The 26,008-nt window shown below is 44.2% G+C and overlaps 1 protein-coding gene across 1 annotated transcript; it reads right to left on the bottom strand.

Moving 5' to 3' along the window:
- Nucleotides 1-1,614: 1,614 nt before the first annotated feature.
- LOC150051122 (uncharacterized) lies at nt 1,615-25,609 on the bottom strand. The gene is made up of 5 exons (XM_090349847.1): nt 25,314-25,609; nt 19,979-20,145; nt 6,512-6,639; nt 4,076-4,231; nt 1,615-1,868 (listed from the first exon to the last, which is right to left on the bottom strand). Exons 1-5 carry the CDS (start codon nt 25,379-25,381, stop codon nt 1,638-1,640), a joined length of 750 nt encoding a protein of 249 aa, XP_090205973.1. The 5' UTR covers nt 25,382-25,609; the 3' UTR covers nt 1,615-1,637.
- Nucleotides 25,610-26,008: the final 399 nt, after the last annotated feature.

Raw genomic sequence — 26,008 nt, 5'->3', positions numbered from 1 at the left:
ATAACGAACTAAAACAAAAAAGGTAAGCAGTGGACATTTTCTGAATGTATGGCAGCACTTAGTCCTAGTCCGCAAGAAATGGGAACAAAACAGAGCACTAATGTGAGCATGGAGGTGTTTTTCTCTTGGATCGCTGGCTTCTTGAGTATGTGGAGACTGGAGAACCAAGCTTGGTGAGAAGGATCAAGCCTTGTTTGGAAATACTTGTTAGTAATAAAAATGATGAAAAATATAGGTGGTTTGAAATGATGTTACAGATAAGTTCATGGCTAGTGTGGGCTGAAATCTGGTATTGAGTTTTTCATAGAAATGGTGGTGGGCAGTTCTCCAGGGCAGCCCTGGCGAGCAATCCTGTTCCAGTACATTCCATCACCTTCCATTTGGTAACCCAAGACTGAAACTACTTTGGAAACCTGGTCATCCATGCCAATATCAAGTTTGACCAATCTACCTTCAAACCATCTATTGTTGTTCCTCTTCTGTCCCTTAGTCCAACCCATCTTATCTCTTGTTTGGACCACAGTATTTGTGTCAACTACAATTGGTCTCATCTCTGATACTCCAACACTTTCCATGATGGGAAAGGCCATTACTTTTCTTTTTTCTTGTGTGCCCATATTGGGGGTATTGCTCTATCACTAAAGTCATAGCTCCACTTCTGGGTTTTGGGTACTACCTTGTAGATAAGAGTCTCTCACGTGGCTTTTCCATGCTTGAAACTTTCATAGGTTTCCATGGTCCTGGGGGATACAAAGGCATGAAGTTCCCCCCTGTTTCTGGTCCCAGTCCTGTGTATGATTCATCTGCATGGTGCTTACAACATTATTGGCACTCACTCACAGCTTTGCCAGACACATGAGTGTGCCCAAGACACAGATACCCACCACCAACCCTAATGCGATATCCATAAAAGAGGCACTCACGACTCCACATGGTAGCATGACAATGGGGAGAAGAGCTGTGGCTCAAGTGGTAGAGCCTCGAGCATAAAAGCTCAGGAATAGTGCTCTCTGACTTCAAACCCCAAACAAAACAAAACAAAATAACTCCCCCTCCCCCCACAAACCACCCAAATTTCTTCTGGTAATGATTGGACTTGGAAACTACTGACAGCCTCATATGCTTCCCAGTTATCCATTTCCTACTAGAACTTGCTGTCTCTCTCTCCCCCCCCCTCTCTCTCTCTCTCTCTCACACACACACACACACACACACACACACACACACACGTGCACAGGACTAGAAATAACACATTTCTAACACTTCCAGTGCGGGTATAAAGTATGGTTCAATGGTAGCTAAGTTGTAGCCACCGATGGTAAGCTTAAGCTTACTAGCAATCTGCTGGGGAGAGAAGAGAATCAAAATCTGGAAAGAATGGGGGGTTGGGGTTTAATGGACTGTAACCCTCCCATCCCCACTGTGGTCAGGCCCGGAACACATTGTTCTATTTGGTCGTGGTGTGATTGCAGTGATCAGCCGTCTCACCTTTCCCCAGTGGTTCACAGAGGCGAAGTTTTAGAATTCCCCTACTTATCCGAATGGTGACAGTGTCTCTGCATGCTTGGGTCTCCGCGCGCTAATTGCTAGAATGCAAAGTCTTGTAGCAAGAGGTCCGAAAGGCAGATTTGTACATTTTATTTCATGTCCTTATATTTTGTGACGTTAACTATTGGGGGAAATAAGGGTGTCTTCATGTGGCTCACTGCTTTCTCTTGGCTATGGCTGCTGTTATCTTTCCTTAAGTCCAGCTCTGTGGAAGTCAAAGGTAAATCTTGAAGGGTCATATCGGTGAAGTAGGAAGCATCCAGTTTTTGCCCGTGGGAACTCATGAGCAGGTCTCCGGGAAGCACCAGGCTTTGCATCTCCTATGAGACAGAGAATAATGGCAATGAAATAGAGTGTGGAGGAGGCTACCACTTTCCCCCTCCCCTTAGCCAGCTGTTCATGGAAGCAAACCTCATCAAGCTCTAATCTCAGCTCTCCTGTGGGCCATCATCTTGGCCCACTGACTGTAGAGAGTTCAGATTTTGTCTCCTCAACTTTGAAATGAGTATGAACGTTCATATGACAGAGGTTCAAGAGAATAACAGGTTTGCAAAATTGGTAGCCCACTACGTAGCATGGAGTGAGAGCCTGGCATGTGAGCACTGTCCCTCTTAATGTAAGAGATAGATATGTTCCCTGCCTCAGAGGGTGGATATGGCCAAAAGAGCTCATTTAGATTATTCTCATCTTCTGGGCATCAGGTATGGGTGAGTTCTTCTCATGAACCATTTATGTTTGTGCTTTATTCCATGAGTTTTGCCCTTGGCTCAGTTTCCCTAGAGAGATTAGAAGCTCCTCGAGGGTTGAGTTGGAGCTTCTAGTCTTAGGTTCTGTCAAGGTAGAGTTGAGATTTCTGTGCCTGGGTTCTGCCAAGGACCCAAGCTCTGGACTGAAGATGGATTCAAGATATGCTGGTCAGTGAGTGGAGAGAAAATCAGGGCAAATTTCTAGAAAGTTCACAGAGCCAAGGTCCTTATGTTAGGCCACATATGGGAATCATCAATTGTTAGAGTGAGCACCCACTGAGTTTGCTCTGGTTCCAAGGAACTGAGGGGTTTTTATTTTTATATTTATTTGTTTATTTTATGGGTCATGTGGCTTGAACTCAGCCTGGGCACTGTCCCTGAGCTCTTCAGCTCAAGGCTACCACTTTACCCCTGGGCCTGGGCACTGTCCCTCAGCTCTTCAGCTCAAGGATACCACCCTATCCTTAATCCAAGCCCCACTTCTCATTTTCTATGGTTAATTGGAGATAAGAGTCTCAGGTCCTTTTGTGCCTGGGCTGGCCTTCAACCTTGATCCACAGATCTCAGCCTCCTGAGTAGCTAGGATTACAGGCGTGAGCCACCGTGCCCGGCTATTTTTATATTTAATGTTTGGTTTTGGAAAACAGGTAATGTAGGGTTTTAGACATGAGTTGGAAAGTCCTAAGACTAATAAGAAAGTGGAAACATCAGGTTGAGCTGGTGACGGTGTTGGCGTGGCTTTACAACTTGCCAATCTGATGTCTGTGGGGCTTCTGGAATCGTTCTGAGGTGAGATCCGGACGTTAGCATGATTCATTGATACCCAAGTGAATCTGATGTGTGGGAAGGGATGTGTGTGGATGACCAAAAGCTCCTATCCTGCATTTTGGTGCACCCTGTTAAGCTGTGAATCCAAGGTGAACCCCTACATGTTTTGGTCCCCTTAGCACCTGCCTATGTTTGTTCCAGTATGCCTTCCCCGATGCACCACATTCTGTGTGTGTGCCACTCCACAAACAATGTTGGGATGTGCAGATTGAGTTCTAATGCTCAAATTGCTCTAATGCTCCAGGCAGACAATTATTTGAAAGGGGAATTTTAAGTCCCACCCAAGACTCTCCAAACTGGAATTGGTACAGGACTTTAATCCAGCTTCCCAAGTGACTGACAAGTACACTCATATTTTAGAAGAATATGTACATCAGAAAACAAACAAAAATCTTTCTCTTCTGGAGCCTACTTCCTCTCTTGAAATTACCTTGTCTCTGAATATCACAGAAATAATTGCCTTCAGATTTTCCCTTGGACCTCACTCCCTCACTCACGATGATTGATGATGATGATGATGATGATGATGATGATGATGATGATGATGATGATGCAGAAACTAAGGCTAGTGTCAGAAGGGGCAGTTATCCTCAATTCTTTACTCTCCCCTGTCCTGTGACTTTGCATTGAACAAAACTTGAAAGAACATGTGGGGATGATGTGTGAGAAACCTAGCTGCTTGCTACTGACTTTTGGAATCTTTTGTTAATCAGCATCTCTCTCCCTCCCTCTCTCCCTCCCTCCCTCCCTCCCTCTCTCTCTCTCTCTCTCTCTCTCTCTCTCTCTCTCTCTCTCTCTCTCTCTCTCTCTCTCTCTCTCTCTCTCTCTCTCTCTCTCTCTTTCGTCAGCCAGAGCTGACTAACACACTCCTCTCCAAAGGAGAAAGAATGAAGGTTTTGCACTTCTAACCCCAAAACACTTTATTTGCAACCTCTAACAAAAGAAGAGCTCACCGTGGTGGCCAGAGCCTGGAAAGGAGAGAAGATCTGCCCGCACGGGTAGCACTTGTGCATATCGATGTCGCCGAAGCGGTTGCGGCGTTCCTTCCAGCTGGCCAGTCTCCTCTCCACCTTCAGGTCCATCAGGTGCTGGAAGGGGCCCTTTGGGAGCTTTGATGGCCCAGGAGTGACAACAGAGAGACCACAGATGCATGGTTATGCGGGAACACGGAGACCAGGGATGCGCTGTGCAACAGCCAGTTCTTGGCAAGATAGGGAACTCGCCAAGGTAGGGATGGGACTCTTGTGGATTCGTTGGAATCTCATCAACCTTTCTCAGTTTTCTGTATCCTTGGGGGTCAGACAAAAGGTCACCATCTCCCCACTCTGCTTCAAGGAGTCACCCCCACCCACAAGTCCTCACTGCCCAGGCACAGGGCCAGTGTCTGGGAGTGCTTTACAGATGGTGGCTCCTGGTAGATCCCCTGTCTGCCAGGCTTTCACTCTTGTCTCCATCATTCCCTCATTCCTGACCACCTAGCCCTCACCTAAGTTCTCCCTTCTGGTCTCATTCCTTCCTAAATTCTGCCTGGGTATCAATTTCTCTTTTATAACTGGTACCTCCTCTTGCTCTGCCCATGGGTAGCCAGTGGGAGAGAAATGCTTGGCTTCCAGTAGGGGTGTGTGTGTGTGTGTGTGTGTGTGTGTGTGTGTGTGTGTGCAGGTGTGATCTCAGGGTCTCAAATTCTCATTTGGCTTTTCTGCTTAAGACTGGCACTCTACACTTGAGCCACACCTCCACTCTTAGATTTATCTCTTAGATTTGTCTGCTCAGACTGGCTCTGAACCTTGATCTCCTGAATAGCTAGGATTATGGGTATGAGCCACCAGTGCCCAGCTTGATGTCTAGTCTGGGCAGAGGGGGATGAATCCTGTGTCCAGGGATACTTAACCACCCTTGTGTGTGGACAAGGTCCAGCAGATGCTATGTCCACATCCTGGTTTCTTTCCTGCTCCACAGTGGGGTGGGGGGAGTTGTCAAGTGAAGATGTTAGTGGATGGGTTTTGGCTGGTGGCCAAGGGGTGGGGGTAACTGAATGTTGGGGTGCACTGAGGACAGGGTGGCTGGGAGGTGGTTCGTGGCAATTAAGGAATCAGGTCATTTCCTGCTCCCACATAGAAGAAAAACAAAAACATGTTTTGTTTTTGTTTTTTCAGCACTGGCCATAAAGACCCCAGAGAGAATAAGACAGCAGCCTGGGAGGCAGTCAGGACACAAAGCTGATAAAAATCAGAGGCCAGGGAACAGTCCAGGGACCAAACTCCCCCCCTCCCCCCCCGACTTATTTTAGGAAACAGTACACCCAGTAAGATAAAAGTTGGGACTTCCTTAAGTGTCATCATTGTTTGCATTAAATTCAAATCCCCCACTCATTGCTTCAGAGTCACTGCTCGGTTCTAAGAAAAGAAGTTTCCAGAAATCACTTTGGAAGAGCTGCGGCTTGGTGCCAATGGGTCCCAGATGGAGCCAGACCACCCCCTGAGGAGTGCTGAGAAGAGCTGACCTATTGCAGAGCTGTGTCTGGCCTCCTCCAGCAATTTTTCCCCCTGTCTGATTTTCACATTGACATCATTGAGTCATCACCTTCATCCTCATCATTGTCTTCCTGCTCTTCTTCCTCCTCCTCCTCCTCCTCCTGCTCCTCCTCACCACCACCACTCCCATCATAATTTTATCACAGGAGCTGAAGTTTGCATCCTGCCACGCTGCACTGCCCTGCCTTCAGCCTTTAACCTTTCCCTGCCTCACCCTCATTCACCCTTCAGAATGCTTAGTTTTTCTTCTATGCCATTTACTCCAAGTATCTGTATCCCCTTAGCTGATGTACTGCTGTCTCTCTCTCTGTTTGACCACATCCCAATTAGACCCTAAGATCCTTACAAACATTTATGCTTATCTGCCTGCATGGATCACACATCTATCTATCATGTTTCTATACCCAATAGAAGTTCGTAATGTGAATGAGCAATTAAATCCTCTCTCTCTCTCTCTCTCTCTCTCTCTCTCTCTCTCTCTCTCTCTCTCTCTCTCTCTCTCTCTCTCCTCTGTGTGTGTGTGTGTGTGTGTGTGTGTGTGTGTGTGTGTGTGTGTGTGTGTCGGGACTGGGGCTTGAACTCAGGGCCTGGGCACTGTCCCTTAACCTCAACCTTTTCACTCAAGGCTGGCTCTCTATCACTTGAGCTACAGCTCTGCTTCTGGCTTTTTTGTGGTTAATTGGAGATAGAGTCTCATAGACTTTCCTGCTTGAGCTAGATCCAAGCCACATTCCTCAGATCTCAACTTCCTAAATAGCTAGGATTATAGATGTGAGCCACCTGCACCGGGCTGACTTTTCAGTCTGCAAATAAAGGAGGGGAAAGAGGGTGGGGGAGGATCCTAGAAAGACATACGTCAGGTATTCGGATGCTCTTTGCTACTGGAGGAGGCAATTCCCAGCTGTGTCCCAAGGCTTTGGTGCTCAGATTGGAGGAGAGTAAAGGTGGGTAGACAGGTTCCAGTGGGATGGGCAGCTTCCAATCTGTTCCAAAGAGAGAGGGGGGGAGGGGCGCTACATGCTGGGATCTCATACATGGTGCTTGAATAGAGTCCATTTCTTGCAGTCTAACCTTACAGCATGACCAGAGAAGCCTCCATCCAAAGCTAAAGGTGAGAGCTCTGGTTAGGAGATATATTCTCATGGCTTGTCTGTCTGTGACAATGTGCTAATTAAAGCATACACACTCCCTGGGCCCAGATGCACTGTTGGTGTTTTTGTTCTGCCAATGTCACATATGTTGATTCTCACCATGGGGATTCAACTCAGTAGAAAAGATCACCAGGGACTCCCACATGTTGGTTTAATTAGGTAAATTAAAGAACCAAGTATGTAACCCTCTCATTTCCCCAAGCATGTGCAGGGTTTTTTAGCCTTGGTACAGAGGTTGGCAATCATTCTTTTACAAATCTAGATAATAGTTTAGGCCTTGTAGACCATGTGGTCTTTGTTTCAACTAAACAATGAACTGTCATGGCTTCAAAGCATCTTGGACATTAGGTAAATGAGTAAGCATGGCTGTGTTCCAATAAAACTTTATTTATGGACATTGCGATTTGACTTTCCAAGAAGTTTCGTGTCACTAAATTTAGTTATTTTATTTTATTTTTTTGCACTTGAATTGTTTCAAACATTCAGGACTGGAAAACTATTCTAAATTCACAAAGTCACACGAGAGCAGGTCAAGGATACATGAGACTTGCAGGCCATAATTTACCAACTTCAACCTTGTAGATGCCTCCTGTTACATTAAAAGTCCTAAAGAACTTATTTCATCATGGTGTTCCTTCACCTGTCATGGGAGCAGCAATAGGACTGTTCTCAGTCTCATCTATCTTGTTCATGTTGGGGTAGAATTATTTCTTATTTATTCTGTTGCTCCTGATTACCAGAGGGGTCTGAACGTCAAGTTGCCATTGCTAGGTTCCTCTTCTCAACCAGCCTTGACTTTGGGTATTGCTCAATTCTCTTCCCTAGATGGAAGTTGTGGCTGATGTTACAGAGAGCCAGGCATGGTGTTTGTTGACGTAATTTTGAATGCCTCCAGCAGCCTGAGGTAAAGCCCTTCTCTTCTAGAAATATTGAAAACAGAGGCTACTATAAACATAGCCTAGCAATTTCCCAAGAATAGAATAGATGCAAGCAAAACAACTCCAAAGGATTATTTCTGCACCTGTCCAGACACTTTCTTTGGAGGTCCTGGCAGGATTGTAGTCCTGTGAATTTACAGGTTAGTGGGAATGAGGTGGCAGTGGCTGGCCATGGTGTCTTGTGTGTAGCAGATTCTCAAGACATGTTCACAAGCGCACAGGGTGAAGGCTGCATGGGGAGCAGGAATTCCTTCAGCTGAACTGCTGCCTGGGCAAAAATTATAAGAAGGAGAATGTATAGTGTGTGTGTGTGTGTGTGTGTGTAGGGGAGCACTTCCCCTTTGGGCCCTTGGCAACAGCTCCCATTGTCATATGCTTCCTTGGCCTTGGGCAAGGCTTTCTCAGTCATTATGGTCTGTGTTCTGCTGTGTTTGTAGTTGAGCTTGAAGGAATTGGCCCCTCCTATCTCAGGATGTCATCTTGGGTGGTGGAGAGAAAGGGGGGACTGGGATTAGAGGAGGGAGGAGGAAAGAAGAGAGGGAAGAGGAATCTCTGATTACTATTTATCCTATGAGATAACCAGAGAGGTCTGGCAATTTTAAGTTCCCATTCTTAGTAGTGTGGGGGGGTGGGTAGTGGAGGGAGAAGTGAGAGAAATTGAAAAACAGCTGTTCTCTGGAAGCAATTAAATACATGTATCTAGAATGATACACACATTCACAGAAGACTGAGAAAAACATTGGAAACAATTTGCTTATGGCCTCAAAGTGAGTTCTACGCTCTTGATTCTGAAAGCACTGCTCAGGCACAAGATGAGCAACTTCCCATCTTGGCATGAGAAATTAGGATCTGTGGAGTTGGGGTTCTAGGGAGACACCCAGATACTTGGCTCCAGCTGAGATGGGGTGGGCTGCTATTCTGGTCAGGCCTAGAACATCAATCATCTAATGGTTAGGATTTCCTTTCCACAAACAAAAGCTTTATCTCCAATGGAAATGCACATTTGAATCCAGCTTTTCAAGATAGTTATGCCAGAAGAGGAGAGGCGTAGGAGACATGACAGTTAAGCTTAAAAATCTTTGAGAGGGAGAAGGAAGATGGCGCCGAGACAATAGGGACGCTGCCTAGCTTTCTCTGACAAAAAGAGAGAACCAGGGAGTCCCACAAGCCAACTACCTAAAGAAATCCACAACAACAAACTCAAAAAGCAACGGAGAAGGACTCAAACCGGAAAAGAAATCCAGATAAAGCTCACATCCAACTTTCTCAAAGAATTCGGAATGCGAGGACCCCTCCCCCACCTCTCGCCCAAAGCGCGGAAAGCTGCGCAGGACCAAGCTGCGAACAGCGGCTTGAGCGGGCACCGGCTCCACGCAGGAAAGCGGGGGCGGGCACCGGCTCTAACCCACGAAAAACGGCGGCAGTGGAGGGCGCCAGGCTGGGAGCCCAACGGCTGCAGAAACCAGCACAGAACCGGGCCATCGAACGGCAGAAGCAGCGGAACCCAGACGCGGAACCCAGACGCAGAACACAGGCGGGGGCGGAGACCCGAGGGGAGTGAAAGACTCCCCACCACCGTGGAACACCCGCAGACAGACGCAGAGGCGTGAGTAATACAGCGCGTCCCCAAACACATCGGGAAAGCGGAGCGGGTGCCAAGCAATAGAACTTAACTCAGACCCCAACACCCCGCCCGAGAAAGACTGGCGGGAGCAGGGGGCAAGGAATTTAGAATCCTGTCCCTCCCCTCAACAGCCCCCTCCCTCAGGCCATTGACTGGAGATTGACAGGTGGGCTACCCATAAGACCCAGCACCCCACCAAGGGAGGCGGGGCTGCCCCAACTCCCACCCGCCCAACGGGCTCAACCCCCAGCCCTCTGACTGGAGACTGACGAGCGGGCGGAACCTAAGACTCAGCACCCCACCAGGGGAGGCGGAGCTGTCCCAGCTCCCACCCGCCCACCAGGCTCCTCACCCAGGCCACTGGATCTGGAGAGTGGAGGGCTTTCGGACCCTGCCTTACAACAGGGGGTAGGGGTGCGGGTAAATAGGAGCCAGCATCTGCCCCCCCTCAAATCTCGAGCGGGGCATCCTCCAGCTGGGAATCCTGAGCAAGACAGCATCCAGGGGCCCCCCACAGTCACAGACTCTGACAAAACAGTGGAAACACAGCAGGGATCTGAAGGGCCGACCAGCAGCCAAGCTCCCCTTCTGAGAACCAAAAAGGTGCGGCTCCGCCCTTGGAGCCCACGTCCCCAGCTGGGCCCCACCCCTGGGAACAGAGGGGCCTCCTGCTGGTCCTGCTGAGAGCCCCTGAAACTCTCAATCCCCAGACCCTTGGCTTGGGGCCGCCACTGGAAGCAGCACAGGAAAACGTCCGCCAACCACGCTCATACAGAAGCTTGCAGATCCATCCCATGGTCCACTGTGAGGCCACTGGTTGGGCTAAGAGCTAGTCGCGCAGCAACACATAAGTTTTATTCTAATACCTTCCAAACTTTGAACTCAAATACTCTACCTACTTACCCCCTGACCTCTCTCATTCTATTTTTCTATCTCTGGACCTCTGCTCCTCTTTCAACCTTTATACTGCATGGATCTACACTTGATGGCTGTTGAGCAACATTGTATATCTAGGTGTTTAATTATTCTCTAGGCTCAGAGGGACTTAAAGACAATAGAGATTGGATTGAGAGGCTTATTGTTTTGGATATAAATCGCTTATCAGCGAATAATTAGACTAGTCGGTAACTGCACAAAAAGAAAGAGTGATAACACCAATCAAAACTTGTGAACATCTAGAGTCTGCCAGCTACAGAGGTCTAGGTTGGTTATATCTGAAAAACTATAATCGTGTTTAGTATTAATCTTGCTCCCATCTTCAAATGGGCAGAACAAGAAACTCAAGAAAAATGTCAAATAAAGAAACAACATCTCCCACCTCCCCCACCCAATGTAAACAGCCAATGGAACAGTCACTGGCAAACCTAGAGGAGAGTCTTCCAAGTGCTGTACAAATGCAATTGATAAACATCATTAATGAAAAATGTGAAAATATAAAGAAAGAGATAAGGGAGGAAGCCATAGCTGAACAAGAGGAAACCATAAACAAGGTGATAAGTGAAAAAAAAGAAGCCATAAAGGAAGCCATAATAAAGGCTGTTCAAAGAAAGATGGATGAATTCATACAATCCACAAATAAAAAGGTGACCGAACTCCAGCAAATGTTCAAAGAAAATAAAGCTACTGAGCTAACCACTCAAATGGAAATCAAGGGGCTAAAGAAATCCATACATGATCTAAAAGAAGAGATGCAAGGCATCAAAAATGAGCAATTAGTAGCAAGGGAGATGAAAAATAAAGTAGATAGCTTTGATAGCAGGTTAGACAATGCAGAGGAGAGAATTTCCGGGGCTGAAGATAATTTAGTTATTATAGAGAAAGAACAGAAAATGAGTCAATCCAAATCTAGGAAAAATGAGAGAGCGCTTCAGGAGGTCCAAGATACAATTAGGAAGCCTAATTTAAGGCTAATTGGTATTGAGGAGGGTCTGGAGAAAGAGGTCAATGGTATTGGACATATACTTCAGGGAATCATCTCAGAGAATTTCCCAAATATCCAGAAGGGCAGACCCATCCAGATACAAGAAGCTTTTAGAACCCCAAACAGACCTGACCAGAAAAGAACATCTCACCGCCACATCGTAATCCGAACTGGATTAGTAGAAACCAAAAAAAGGATCCTAAAGGCAGCCAGGGAAAAGGGTTCAGTAACCTATAAAGGAAAACCAATCAGAATAACCCCAGATTACTCAGCAGAGACCATGCAAGCAAGAAGTGACTGGAAGCATATATGTCATGCCCTTAAGTCAAATAACTACCAACCAAGAATACTGTACCCAGCTAAGCTCTCATTCATAACTGAGGAAACAATAAAAACATTCCATTCCAGGGAAAAGCTGCAACAATATGTCGCAACAAAACCAACACTACAGAGAATTCTGAAAGATGTTCTATCCATAGAAAACCAAAATAAATGCAATATAGGGAAAGAAATGGCACCTAAACAGCATACCACCTAAGGACCACAAGAACTCTCAAGACACAGGCCCAAATAAAAGCTTTTAAAAATGGTAGGACCTAATAAATATCTCTCAATCCTAACTCTCAATATCAATGGACTCAACTCTCCAATTAAACGGCATAGGCTGTCTAGTTGGATCAAAAAGCAAGAGCCATCGTTCTGCTGTCTTCAAGAGACACATCTTACCCAAAAAAACAAGCATCTTTTGAAAGTGAGAGGTTAGAATAAACTCTATCAAGCTAAAGGCCCCCATAAACAGGCTGGAGTTGCCATCCTCATATCAGATAAAATAGACTTCAAACCAAAATTAGTAAGAAAAGAGAAAGAAGATTACTACAAACTACTAAAGGGATCTTTCCTCCAGGAAGACATAACGATCCTAAATATTTACACACCCAATCCCGGAGCTCCAAACTTCATCAAGCAAACTTTACTTATACTGAAACCATACATAGATCGAAATACAGTGATTGTCGGTGACTTTAACACACCACTTTCACCTATGGACAGATCAACAAGGCAAAAACTCAACAGAGAAACCTTAGAACTGAACTACTATATAGACCAACTAGATCTAATAGACATCTGCAGAATATTCCACCCAGCAACAACACAATATATGTTTTTCTCAGCAGCACATGGAACATTTTCCAAAATAGATCACATCTTAGGCCATAAAACAAACCTGGACAGATTCAGAAACACAGAAATTATTCCATGCACACTCTCAGACCACAAAGGCATCAAACTGGAACTGAACACACATCTCCACCAATGAAAACCCTGTAACTCATGGAGACTGAACAACACATTGTTGAATCACCAATGGGTCATCGAAGAGACCAGAACAGAAATCCAACAGTTTATGAAATTTAACAGTAAGGAGCACACAAAATACCAACTCCTTTGGGACACAGCAAAGGCAGTACTCAGAGGAAAATTTATAGCGCTGAGTGCCTACAAGAACAAGTTGGAAAAATTGCAAACCAACAAGTTAATGTCTCACCTTAAGCTCCTGGAAAAAGAGCAACAAACCAACCCTAATCCCAGTAGAAGAAAGCAAATAATTAAAATCAAAGCAGAATTAAATGATTTGGAATCCAAAAAAACTATAGAAAGAATCAAAAAACAAGGAGTTGGTTCTTTGAAAGAATTAACAAAATTGACAAGCCCTTAGCAAATCTTACCAAAAAAAGAAGAGAGCATATCGAAATAAACAAAATCGCAGATGAAAATGGTAATATCACGACAGAAATTACCAAGATCCAGAATATCATGAGGGAATACTTCTCAAACCTTTATGCCAACAAATTTGAGAATCTAGATGAAATGGATGAATTCCTAGCCAATATTAACATACCCACACTGAACCAAGAAGAACTAAGCCAACTCAACAGGCCTATTTCAAGCTCTGAAATAGAAATGGCAATTAGAGAACTTCCACCTAAGAAAAGCCCAGGGCCAGATGGATTCACAGCTGAATTCTATAAGGTCTTCAAAGCAGAGCTCACACCAATACTCCTCAAGCTCTTCAACGAAATTGAAAATGAAGGTTCCTTACCAAACTCATTCTATGAAGCCAGTATAACCCTCATCCCCAAACCAGACAGAGATTCACCAAAGAAAGAGAACTATAGACCTGTATCTTTGATGAACATCGATGCAAAACTTCTCAACAAAATACTGGCCAACCGTCTACAACAACTCATCAAAAAAATTATACACTATGATCAAACTGGATTCATCACAGGGAGGCAAAGCTGGTTCAACATACGCAAATCAATTAACCTAATTCAACACATCAACAGGAGCAAGGACAAAAATCACATGATTGTCTCAATAGACGCGGAAAAGGCATTTGACAAGATCCAACACCCCTTTATGTTAAAAGCTCTGGAGAAACTAGGAATCCATGGAACATTCCTCAATGCAATAAAGGCTGTGTATAGAAACCTACTGCTAGTATTACACTTAATGGTGAAAATCTAAAGCCATTCCCTCTAAAATCAGGAACGAGACAAGGATGCCCACTCTCTCCACTACTCTTTAACATAGTACTAGAATTCCTAGCCAGTAAAATAAGGCAAGAAGCAAGAATAAAGGGGATCCAAGTAGGGAAAGAGGAAATAAAACTATCCCTCTTTGCAGATGACATGATTCTGTATTTAAAGAATCCTATAGACTCTACTCCCAAGCTCCTTGAGCTGATTCAGAGCTTTGGAAGAGTAGCAGGCTATAAAATCAACCCTCAAAAATCAACTGCCTTCCTTTATGCCAACAGTGAGAGGAACGAGGCAATAATCAGGAAAGAAACTCCTTTCACAATAGCCTCAAAGAAAATAAAGTACCTAGGAATTAGCTTAACTAAGAATGTAAAGGACCTTTTTGACGAAAACTTTAAAACCCTAAAAAAGGAAATTAAAGCAGAACTAAGGAAATGGAAAAACCTCCCATGCTCCTGGATTGGAAGAATCAACATTGTGAAAATGACAATCTTGCCAAGAGCTATCTACAAATTCAATGCAATACCCATCAACATCCCAATGTCATTCTTTAAAGAAATAGAAGAGGCAATCAAAAATTTCATATGGAATAATAAAAGACCCCGTATAGCAAAAACACTTCTTAGCAGAAAGAACAGCGCTGGAGGAATTTCAATTCCAAACTTTAGACTCTATTACAGAGCTATAATTCTCAAAACAGCTTGGTACTGGCACAGGAACAGGCCTGAAGACCAATGGAATAGAACTGAGGACCCAGATATTAAACCACAGACCTATGGCCACCTAATCTTTGACAAGGGAGCCAAAAAAATAGAATGGAAGAAAGACAGCCTCTTCAACAAGTTGTGCTGGCAGAACTGGTTAAGCACCTGCAGAAAACTAAAGCTGGATCCTTCTTTGTCACCTTGCACTAGAATTAACTCAAAATGGATCAAAGACCTGGAGGTAAAAGCTGACACACTGAAAACTCTACAGGAAGGAATAGGAGATACACTAGGCCTCCTTGGCACAGGTCGAAACTTTCTTAATAAGGACCAAGAATCACAACAAATCAGAGAAAGGCTGGATAAGTGGGACTGCATTAAACTGCAGAGCTTTTGTATGGCAAAGGACATAGCTAGTAAACTAATCAGGAAGCCTACAGAGTGGGAGAAGATCTTCACCAACCAAACAACGGACAAAGGCCTCATATCTAAAATATATCAACAACTCAAAAAATTGAATCACTCCAAAACTAACCTCCAAAGTAACAACCATCCCATTAAAAAATGGGCCAAAGAGAGTCTTCTCTGAAGAAGAAACAAAAATGGCCTATAGACACATGAAGAAATGTTCAACATCTCTGGTCATAAAAGAAATGCAAATCAAAACAACTCTAAGATTCCACCTCACTCCAGCTAGAATGGCCAGGATCAGGAAAACGAATGACAACAGATGCTGGAGGGGATGTGGCCAGGAGGGATCACTACTACACTGTTGGTGGGAGTGCAAACTCGTTCAACCACTATGGAAAGCAGTGTGGCAGTGCCTCAAAAAGGCTAAACATAGAACTCCCCTATGACCCAGCAATTCCACTACTTGGCATTTACCCAACCACCCAGAAACAAGGACATACTAAATCCACTAGCACAACAATGTTCATTGCAGCACTATTCACCATAGCAAAGATATGGAACCAACCTAGATGTCCCTCAGTTGATGAGTGGATCAACAAGTTGTGGTATTTATACACAATGGAATTCTATGCTGCTGTCAAAAAGAATGACATCGCCCCATTTGTTAGGAAATGGAAAGACTTAGAAAAAATCATATTAAGTGAAGTAAGCCAGACTCAAAGGAACTTAGGCTCAATGGTTTCCCTCATTCATCATAATCAGTAGAAACCTTGGGCTCTACTAGCAGAGATTTGCAATAGAGCAAAATCTTGATACATAAGGCCATATAATGTGAAGCTAATTGAAAGGACCTCCAGGATAGTGAAACAAAAGCCATATAATGAATGATTTTTGTCCTTAATGTACTATGTTGTCTCTCATCTCCTTTGCTGTCCCTTGGTTATCTCATATTGGTATAGTATCTCACTTTGTTATCTGATATATTGAATTTATTTGTATTTGGATATTTGAAATTTGATAGGGAAGGGGGGAAAACCAAGATGGGTGGGGGTGTGGGGGGGAGGGAAACGGGTACCAAGACATGTGAAAGGGTATCAATGTATGTGAATTAATGCACCTTCTATCTGGCAAATATCATGTAACCCTTTTACTAATTACAATAAAAAAAAAGGTACTTGAAAAAAAAATCTTTGAGAGGCCCTCATGTACAGTGAAGAGCAGACTCCCTCGGCTCTGTCCCAAAGGTGGAACTGGAACTGGTGGATGGTGGGAGCTTCCGGGAAACAGATTGGGATTCAGGTTTGGGTTGCGTTTATATTCCAAAGGCAGAGTGCCTCATCTCAGCGGAGCATGTCAGGCTCACCTGGGTTTGAGCCCATGTTGAATGACCACTTCTGGGATAGTGTATTTTCATGGGTGATTTATCTTCAATCAAGGAATGAACGGGTGAATAATACAGTTATTCGTCGCCTATTGTAAGTCAGGATCTTTCCTTAGTGATTCTTCATGCTCAGTCTGAGGCACTCCCTTTTGTATGGTGGAAGGCCCACGAACCTTGCCTGCACGGAGTTATAGGGAATCAAATAGCCTATAAGCCTAAAGTCCCTCATTCTCTTTGCACCTTTCATCCTAGCTACTTTCCTTTCCTTTTTAATCATTCAATGCTCCTTCTATGCTTTATGAAACCACCGCGCCTTAGAGAGCAAATTTGGCAGCATGCACACTTACCCAATCTGAGTCTGGAAGATGTGTTTTTCTGACTCTGGACAAGCTATCCCTTTGATTTCTAATCTTCCAAACTCCCTTTGATACTCTCGAGCAGAGATGGATTGTGTGCAAGGGCTGCAGTTCTCATAGGATCCAACAATGTGGCTCTCTGCCTGGTGAGGGCGATGGATTCTTCAGCCAGCCGGATCTACTCATCTTAGATTCCGAAAACTTGTGCTGGAAACCACACATTTCCAAGCAAAGCCATTTGTGTTCAAATGTCTTGTCTTGTCTGTCTCTCTCCCTCTGCGTGTGTGTGTGTGTGTGTGTGTGTGTGTGTGTGTGTCTACCACCACACTGCCAATGTCTACATTTCTCTCATCAGTAGACATGTCCTCCCCGGTGGGATTAGGGAACTTGTTATGCAGTAGAAGTCAACCTCTGCTGCTGGTCTCTCTTCTTCAAAGCCAGTGGGGCCACCCAGCTCCTTCCAGCCTCCATTCTTCTATAGCACAGAAGTCTTGCAAGATGCTACAAGAGCAAATTAGTGGCTGTGGACATTTGCCCGGACACTGGTGGAGGCATCCATTGGAAACTTGCTTTGTAATTTCCTGAGCTTTCAGGGTCAGAAGTGGGTAGATATCCCCAGATGAAAGGCAAGTCAAACTAATCACTTTCATGTGGGAGGAAAAGAAGAAGGAGGCCTGCTCACATATCTGAGGCATGTAGATCCTACATTCAGGCTCTAAGATACAGGTTTCAGAAGCACAGCTCTTCCAGAGAGTGAGCTCTGACCTTCTGAGATGGTTGGGGCCATATGTGGGTGGCAGCTGTATTCAAAGCCATTGCTCTGCCAAGCTAGGGAAGAGTTAGAGAAGGGATTGGGATCTGTAATAGATTATCTGTGACCCTAACTTTGATCATCTTTATTGATTCTATTCTCTCATGCCTTTTCTGTGCCTGGACCCAATGCCTGACACATGTATTTGCCAATTGGAGGAACGGACATAGTTTTGTATCCTAAGCTCACTCTGAAGTCCCTGTCACCTTAATTGACTGCATAGATGGCTGTCTTCTGAAACAGAGGTGCAAAAGTAAAGGGAGCTTCGATTACTAAACAGGACTGGAGAGAAATAAAAACAGGATAGGCTGGGAAAATTGTGGAGAGCCGATATGGCTGTCTGAGAGGGCCAGGAAGAGAGAAGAGACCCTTAGAAAGTGTCTAGTGACAGATTCGCAGGAGCCTGGAGTTTCTCTCATGGCCTTTCAAATTGACATTGCTGTCTGAACTAGATGAAGGTTATGTACTTGCTCTGCTTCAAGTCCAGACTTTTATCCAAAGATAAAAGGTTTCCTCTCCTTCCCTTCCATTTCTCTCCTCTCTCCTTACCCTACAATTCTCCTTGATTACTACTTTCAGTCTTGAGGAATAGGACTGGGCTTTGCAAATGAGTCATTTCTTTTAAGCTCTTCCTTATCAGGGCCACATGTTCATAGTTTGCATGGGCCAGAATGTGACTAAAGCTAAGACTTTGGAGAATCAAAACGATGACTTTTCAAAAATGTATGCAGCATCAGCATAACTCAGAACCCTTTTTTTCTCATTCTGTGTTGTGAGGGGCCTCGAGGTAATTTGGGAAATTTATGTGCCCCCTCCTTACAATTACAGTTTGTTACTTGTTTTAGCATCTGTAATAACTAATAGCTCCCTGTTAATGATCAGAAAGCGCTGTATCACCCAGCAAGAAAAGGAGCCTAAGGACAACATTTCATCGTAACATATAAACCCAGGCCACCCAATGCAGTAGTATACACCTGTATGTAAGCCTGTATGAGAGGCCTAGCTGGGAGGATAGTCTGGGCTACATAGTGAGATACCCATTTTGTTCTGGCACTGGAGATTGAACATAGGGCCTTGTGATCTCCCTTAGCTTTTGTTTCCTCTAAGACTGGCACTCTGCCATTTGTACCATATCGCTACTTCCAACTTTTGGGTGGTTAATTAGAGATTGAAAAAAAAAAACAAACTTGTGGGCTTTTCTGCCTGGGCTGGCTTTGAAGTCTCAGATCTCAGCCTCATAAGTAGTGAGACACTATCAGCTCCTGGATAAAGTCTGTTTTGTTCTATTTGTTTATTTGTTTTCATCTAGAAGAAAATATGGAAATGAAAGCTGAACTGTCTCCCTGCTTCCTCTAGCTCTTCCTGCGCAGACAGTCCAGGCTCCTCTGTGTATTTAATTCAGGGTGGTAAATGAGCCCCTTTGAGCCCTAGGCAAGGATAAAGTATTCTTTAGGTGATAGGTAGTTTAGACAGAGGGGAGGGAACAAGGAGAGGAAGAAAGAAGAATGAATTTATGAGTCAAGAGGAATGGAGAGGCTGTAACCTGCCTTTAGGCAGCCCAGTTGCCATTCTTTTTTTTTGGGGGGGTGGTCATGGGGCTTGATCTAGGCCTGAATGCTGACCCTGAGCTCAAGGCTCTGCTGTACCCTTGAGCAAAGCCCACTTTTTGTTTTCTAGAGGTCACTTGAAGATAAGAGTCTCAGGTCCTTTTGAGCCCAGGCTGGCTTTGAACCTTGATCCTCAGCTCTCAGCCTCCTGAGTAGCTAGGATTACAGACATGAGCCACAGCGTCCGGCAGCACAGTTGCCATTCTGTGCATCAACCCCAGAGCTGCTGCCTAGTGCTTTGATGTGTGCCATTGGCTGAGCAATTCATTCCTCACAATAAGAGACTCTTTATTGGCTGGGCAATTTACTCCTCATTGTCTGGCTGTTGTTCCTTCTCTTACTATGTCATCCCTGGGCTCATCTATTTACCTCACTTCAAGAAAACAAAGCCCAGTACTGAAAACTCAAGTCTACAGAAGCAAAGATAATAAATGAGGCAAAGAGCTGCTGGGTCTTTGGCCAATCAGACTATATCCTGGAGCACGAGCTCCAGTAATCAGAGCCTCTCTGAGAAGATGATGTTGACTCTGGGAGTCAGGATACAGAATATGGCTTCAAAGATATTGACACGCATGGCCTTTGGTTCTATTGGAAGCCATCCTCTTTGGCTCGACACTGGACAGTACCTAAGTATTTAAAACAAAACAAAACCTAGACTTTTTGAGCCAGAAGTTCAGGCTTGGTAAGTAGAAACTCTGCAGACTTGTGGTTACAACATTACTATTGCTGTTATTATTATTAACTGTGTCAAATATCTGTTAGTGTTATGGCATCAGCTCTGCCCACACCCTGGGAGCTATAGCTTTAGGGCCCTGTTTCATAAACCCAAAGAATGCCTGCAAGTGCACCAGGGTTGAGTTCTGGGCTGCCCTTACCCTTTCCTTCCTTTTGAGGTTCTTTCTTCCTGAGAGTAGGACTTTCCTCCACAGTCTCCATATCTTCCAACTTCTTGGTTTTGTTCTCAGTGCTCTGAGCACCTTCTGCCTTTTGCAGCATCTGACCCTGAGGCAGGTACTCATCTTGAAATCGCTCATGGAAAATGCTAAGTGTAAAAGAGGAAATAAAACCCATTAGGTTTTGAAGGACTGGACAATCTCCAAATGAATGGCCTGGTGTGTGGTCGTCAGAGGAAGAGGTGGAACTGGGGTCTCTGTCTTCATGAGAAATGGTTTCTTCTGGAAAGAAAGGACGTTGAAGGTGTCCAGCTATTCTTGTGGAAAGCAGTGTTTCTCTAGACACTTCTGGCTCACACCTGTAATCTTTGCTAATCAGGAAGCTGAGATCTGACGATCATGGCTCGAAGGCTGCCCAGGCAGACAAATCTGAAAGACTCTTCATTTGGCCAGCAAAAAGCTGAAGGTGGCAATATGGCACAAATGGTAGAGCTCCAGCCTTGAGTACAAAACCCAGGTGAGAGTGTGAGGCCCTGAGTTTAAGCCCAGTACTGGCCCCCACACAAACAAAAGACACTCCTGAGCCAGGCACCAGTGGCTCACACTAGCTACTCAGGAGGCTGAGATCTGAGGATCGAGATTCAGAGCAGGCCGGGCATAAAAGTCCATGAGCCTCTTATCTCCATTTAACCACCAGAAAACCAGAAGTGGCACTGTGGCTCAAATGGTAGAGGGCTAGCCTTAACCACCATTCTGGACAGAATATCTACCCCACCACCACACACACACCCAAAGGCTCATGTCTTAGAGACCTAGTGTCCAGCTGGAGGTACAACTCGGAGATGGTGGAAATGTTAGTATGCACGATCTAGTTGGAGAAAATAGTTCATTGAAGACTGTGTCCTTGAAGGATAGATTGTTTCTGGCCTGTCTTCCTTTCCTTCCTCTTCTGTTTCTCTTTCTTTTCTGTCCCCTCTCTATTTTCTCTCTCTTTTTCTCTTTCTGGCTAGGAAACAGAAATACCTCCACAATTAAAATAAAAGCTTAGAGGGCCGGGAGTTTGGCCTAGTGGTTAAAGTGCTTGCCTAGCATGCACGAAGACCTGGGTTCGATTCCTTGTTACCACATATATAGAAAAAGCCGGAAGTGGTGCTGAGGCTCAAGTGGTAGAGCTCTAGCCTTGAGAAAGTCCAAGGACAGTGCTCAGGCCCTGAGCTCAAGCCCAGGACTGGCAAAAATAAATAAAAAATAAAAGCTTAGAGAACATCTGCTTTCTGTGTGCCTTCTAGGTTCCCCTGGATTTTCTAGCAAGTTGTGACACTTGAACTGACAACCTTAAGGCATAGCTTAGCACAGTAAGGAAATCTGTACTCAATGTACTCAAATCTGTATTCAGCATTTCTTTAGTGCCCTAATGGAGGATCTAAAAGTGGTTTGCTCACCTTGGGATGCTTGTTTATAGTGCTATAGCTAAGTATCACCATCTACCAAATCTAGCAGGTATGCAAATGTGTCTGAACTCACAGGACTCAATTAAGCCAAGCTTTGTCAAGATGCATGGGGCTCTCCCATAGTTTCTGAGTTTGAATGCCCTTCCTAAAAACAGAATCTAGCACTTAAAAATTATAAAATGTTAAAGGGGAAAAATAATTTTTAAAGACCTCAAGTCAAGTAACCAGTGGAGAGCTGACCAGATTTCCATGTTTCAAATTAAATTAATCAGTTAGAAAAAATCCTTTTCAACCTTAACTGAAAGCATTTTTTGAATCTTATGTGGCTGCTTGCTTGATACACGAGTCTGCTGTATTTCTTCCTTCATCTTAGCTGTAGTCTCTGCTTTATTAGAAATACAATATGGAACCTGTGGGCTCCATTCATCCACCATTTGTTCTTTGTTACCACTTATGCTTCAGGATCTGTGCACATTTTTAGAGGTTATGCTATGAAAAGATAATAAATAACAAAATATGGAAGTAACGTAAGAGTGGTTTGTGGAAGATTCCAGATAGAAAGAAGTGAGGGAGGTAGATGGAGAGGACAAAGCTCTCAAGGACAGTGGTGATGCCGCATGGTCAGGAAAGGTTCTTTGGCAGAGACTTGGAGTATCAGAATCATTTTCCAAATAGAAACTGGGAATTGACTGTCCCAGGCTGAGGGACCTGTAATGAGGTGGGGGGTGGGGAAACCAAAAAGTTTGAGACAGGGAAGTACTTGAAATATTCAAAAGAGAAAAAAAAAATCCATTGAAGGAAATGGTCAAAGTTGAAGCTGGAGAGAAGCTTGAGCCAGGCCATAAAGGTCTTAGGGGAAATGGTTCTGATTTTAGATTCTCTCCTATAAGCCAATGGAAAAGGCTCTATTTGGATTTGCTCGTTATAACAGTTAGGTTGGCTAATCTCTGAGGAACAAATTGGAGAGGGGAAGGGTGAAGCAGTGTGGGTAGGAGGAAGGCAGCATCTCAGGCCAGGTTAGAAGCGATGGTGCTTTGCTGTAGGGGAGCATCACTAGGGAATGGAGAAGGGAAGATGAGATGGAGAGAGGTTTGGGAGGAAGCACTGACAAGACTTGATGATGCTTAGGATTGAATGGATCAGAGAAAGAAGACCCAGAGGAAGTTGCTAGTGTTCTAATGCGAGCAGCAGTGTGGGTGGTGGCGGTGTATTCTGGGAGGGGCAGGTCCTGGGGATGGAGCAGCTGTTTTGTGGGCAAGTGGGTGGAGAGATTTGCTCCTAAGCATTCTGTAAAAACGAAGTCTTCTTCTGTCAGTCCATCACTTGTAATTTATTGTTTTACCTCTCAAAGCAATGTTAGAAGCATTTTGGAAGAACATGCAACCAAGCTCCAGACACCTAGAGTTGGGGGAATTAAAGATGTTTCAAAGATGGGCAATGACTCTACTGGAACCTGCGTCATCTTAGATGTTCTGTTTTGCAGCTTCTTGTTTGGTTAGAATTTGTGGATTGTATTGGAAGTAAATACATGAGCTGATGTATGGGTACAGGGTGGGGCGGGGTCTGAAGATAGAGTGGGCTCAGGGAGGTGATTGAACACTTAAAAAGGAGGAGGAGAATTACAGTTGAAAGAGAAAGATAAGGTATTTGTGCTTACATGATGACACTATTTACTTTTTAAATATGATCCTTTAAGATATAGAAAATGCAGGGCCGGGAGTTTGGCCTAGTGGTTAAAATGCTTGCCTAGCATGCATGAAGACCCAGGTTCGATTCCTCGGTACCACATACATAGAAAAAAGCTGGAAGTGGTGCTGAGGCTCAAGTGGTAGAGCTCTAGCCTTGAGAAAGTCCAAGGACAGCGCTCAGGCCCTGAGCTCAAGCCCAGGACTGGCAAAAAAAAAAAAAAAGATATAGAAAATGCAACCCATTATTATTATTTTAAAGCTGTCCTTTAAAATCAAGTGTGATAAAAAAAAAAAAAAAACCACATAAGAACCAAGGCTTTGTGTAGCATTTCTTGGGCCCAGTCTCTGTCTTCCTATTCACTTTCAGCAGACTGTTTGTTTTTCCATCCATCTACTCACTTCTGGGGACGCACTGTCCAGCTCTGTGCACTGCTTATCTCTCCTTCTGTTTGGTGTTCTAACAGTGTCTGTGGTGCTTTTAGGAAGCATAATATTTAGATGGTTGGTTAGCAGTCTGCAAAGCAAAATGCAGAGCTTTTGCACTTGCCCCAGAAGCATAGATTATCCCTTCAAGTTTCCGGTTGGTTGTGTGTCTTGAATCTCACACTTGGGCAGGGCAAAGTCTTGTACAATTGGTAGGAAAAGCTAAAAGTTTCAGTAAGAGAGGCATGAGTTGAACGCTTAGCTCAACTGTCTTCTAGCTTGTAACTTTAGGCTTATGACCTCATGTCTATGAACCTAGTTAGTGTTTTCATTGGTAAAATATGGATAATTATACACATGTAGATTGGCAGCTGTTTGAGGTCTGAAGAAGCAGACCTCACCCCTTAGAGGGTGGAACAGGAAGGTGCCTTGGACTGTATGGTATCAGTTCATGATTAATGTGGAAACAAAGGTAAGAGTTAAACTGAAAGTTCTAATTTCAAGATGGGAGATTTAGAAAGCCTGGTAAACTCATAGCCTTGGAAAGCAGTCTATATGGAGGGTAAAAAAGAGCTTGTAGGTTTCTAGAGGTCTTATTTGACAGGTAAAGAGAATAGATTAATATCATAGTGTAGAGCCAGTAGAAGGAATTATGGGAAATTCCTATCAGGTAGGAAGAGGAACTAGAAAGAATCTCCCTGGGCGCAGGGAGAGCAGGACTGGTACAGCTAGGATGTCAGAGGTGTGTCACGGCTTGCTCCCTGAGGAGAGATGACCTCCTACCTAATGCACCATACCTAAGTAAAACTGGGGTATTGGAAACCCTCATATAAACTGCAGATGCCCTGAGGGAAATCCATTCACACTGTGACGGTACCTACCATGACAAGGAAGCGTCAAGAGAGCCAGTGTGGAGAGTTCCTGGAGCCCCTGACCGCCCGTGGTGAGTGGTCACCAAGGCATCAAAATCAGAATTGTCTTAGCACCGACTTGTGATCAGGGCAAAGCAGCCAGGAAGTATAGGAGCCTGGTGATTTGTGGGTTTAATTAACAACAAGTGGTAGCGAAGTATCTACCAAGGGTAGTGAGACCAGTAACTAAGTAAATACCAGGCTCAGGACATTTCAGCTGTAGTTGAGGATCCTAAGGTTGTCACAGCAGTGTATCTGACTTTTGAATCCAGATACCATCTTGAGGAAGAGTGGGCATAATGCCCCCTCAAGAGGAGAAAAAAAAATCCACCAAAATATTCTGTGAATTTACCAGGCATTTACCCAATAGAGCTAAGTTAATCTTAGAGTGATATGTGTATGGCAGAGTAATTTTTATTTTTTTGTCTGCCATCAGTGGAAATAGGAGAAAGAAGAGTGAAGAAAGTGGGAGAGGGGTGAGAGAGAAAGAGGAGAGAGGAGAGAGGGGAAAAGAAAAAAGAGAGGACAGAAAGAATAATGATCAAAGTCTTCATTCATGTTAGCCACTGGCTCACAGTAAGTGTAGTAAATGAATTATATATAGCAATCATTACTTTCCCTAATGATTAAGTCATGTTCGATACAAAAGCTATATTATAGGGAATACAGAGGAAAAATGTCCAACCAACTTCTCACTCTAAAGGAAAGGAATCCATTTTCAAATGTGTTGTCTTTGCCCATGTTGTTCAAATATTGCTGGCTAGATTGAGCAGACCTTTAATATCTGGAGGCCCAGGTCCCCAGTCCCTGGTGACATCAAGGAGAGAAGAGACGAGCTGATTACCTGTTGCTGTCAGATGACATTAAGTGTTGGCTGGTTTGAATGCTCTTCCAACCTTTGAAATGGGACATTCTTACAGTGCTGTACTCAGCAGTGGTGAAGTGGTGAAGGCGTTTTACTGCTTCCTACTTCTTAGCTCTGGAGTTTCTATGAAAACCCTAGTATCGCTGTGGATTCATCTCCAATTTTTCTCTGCTGTCTTAAATCCCAATCCTCTATCTCTGCGTGGGTTTTTTTTTTTTGTGGAATGTTGACATTGTGATGTTGTTAGGTGACTGCGACTGATGGAATCCTCAGGCTTTCCCTCAGTGGACTGCTAAAGAATAACAGGGCTGAGCTTTGCTTGTGTCTTTCTCCTTTATGTCCTAATGCAGGTGGCATTTTAAGGAAACTTTGTTTTTTCACAGATGACTGGAGAATCAACAGTGTCATACGGCACCTCCTGCTGTTGTTTGGGTTGCTCTGATTTGGAGGCATTTATTATTTATTGTTTTAAAGGATTCCATTTAATTAAAAACTCTAAAGACACATAATTAAAGCTGTCATAGATCCATGAGCAGGGAAGACGCTGGTTGCTACAGTAGTGAAGAGGCAATGTAGAAGTGTTGTTATTGCATCTAAAACCCAGGACATTAGTTTTATCCTATCACTAGATGCTGTCATACTGAACAAATTAGACAGTGGGAAAGATCAGAGCA

This window comes from Megascapheus bottae, chromosome 17 (genome assembly GCF_031878675.1).
Source record: "Megascapheus bottae isolate mThoBot1 chromosome 17, mThoBot2.hap1, whole genome shotgun sequence".
Lineage (NCBI taxonomy): Eukaryota > Metazoa > Chordata > Mammalia > Rodentia > Geomyidae > Megascapheus > Megascapheus bottae.
This window is presented reverse-complemented; position numbering and strand designations above follow the sequence as displayed.

Bases quoted from the DNA above. Each gene is read 5' to 3' on its own strand.
- LOC150051122 (XM_090349847.1), bottom strand. From the start codon at position 25,381: ATGTCCCATTTCAAAGGTTGGAAGAGCATTCAAACCAGCCAACACTTA. The intron at 20,146-25,313 runs GTAATCAGCTCG...TTTTACACTTAG, and splicing joins ATGTCATCTGACAGCAACAG to CATTTTCCATGAGCGATTTC. The intron at 4,232-6,511 runs GTATGTCTTTCT...GGGCCATCAAAG, and splicing joins AGAGCATCCGAATACCTGAC to CTCCCAAAGGGCCCCTTCCA.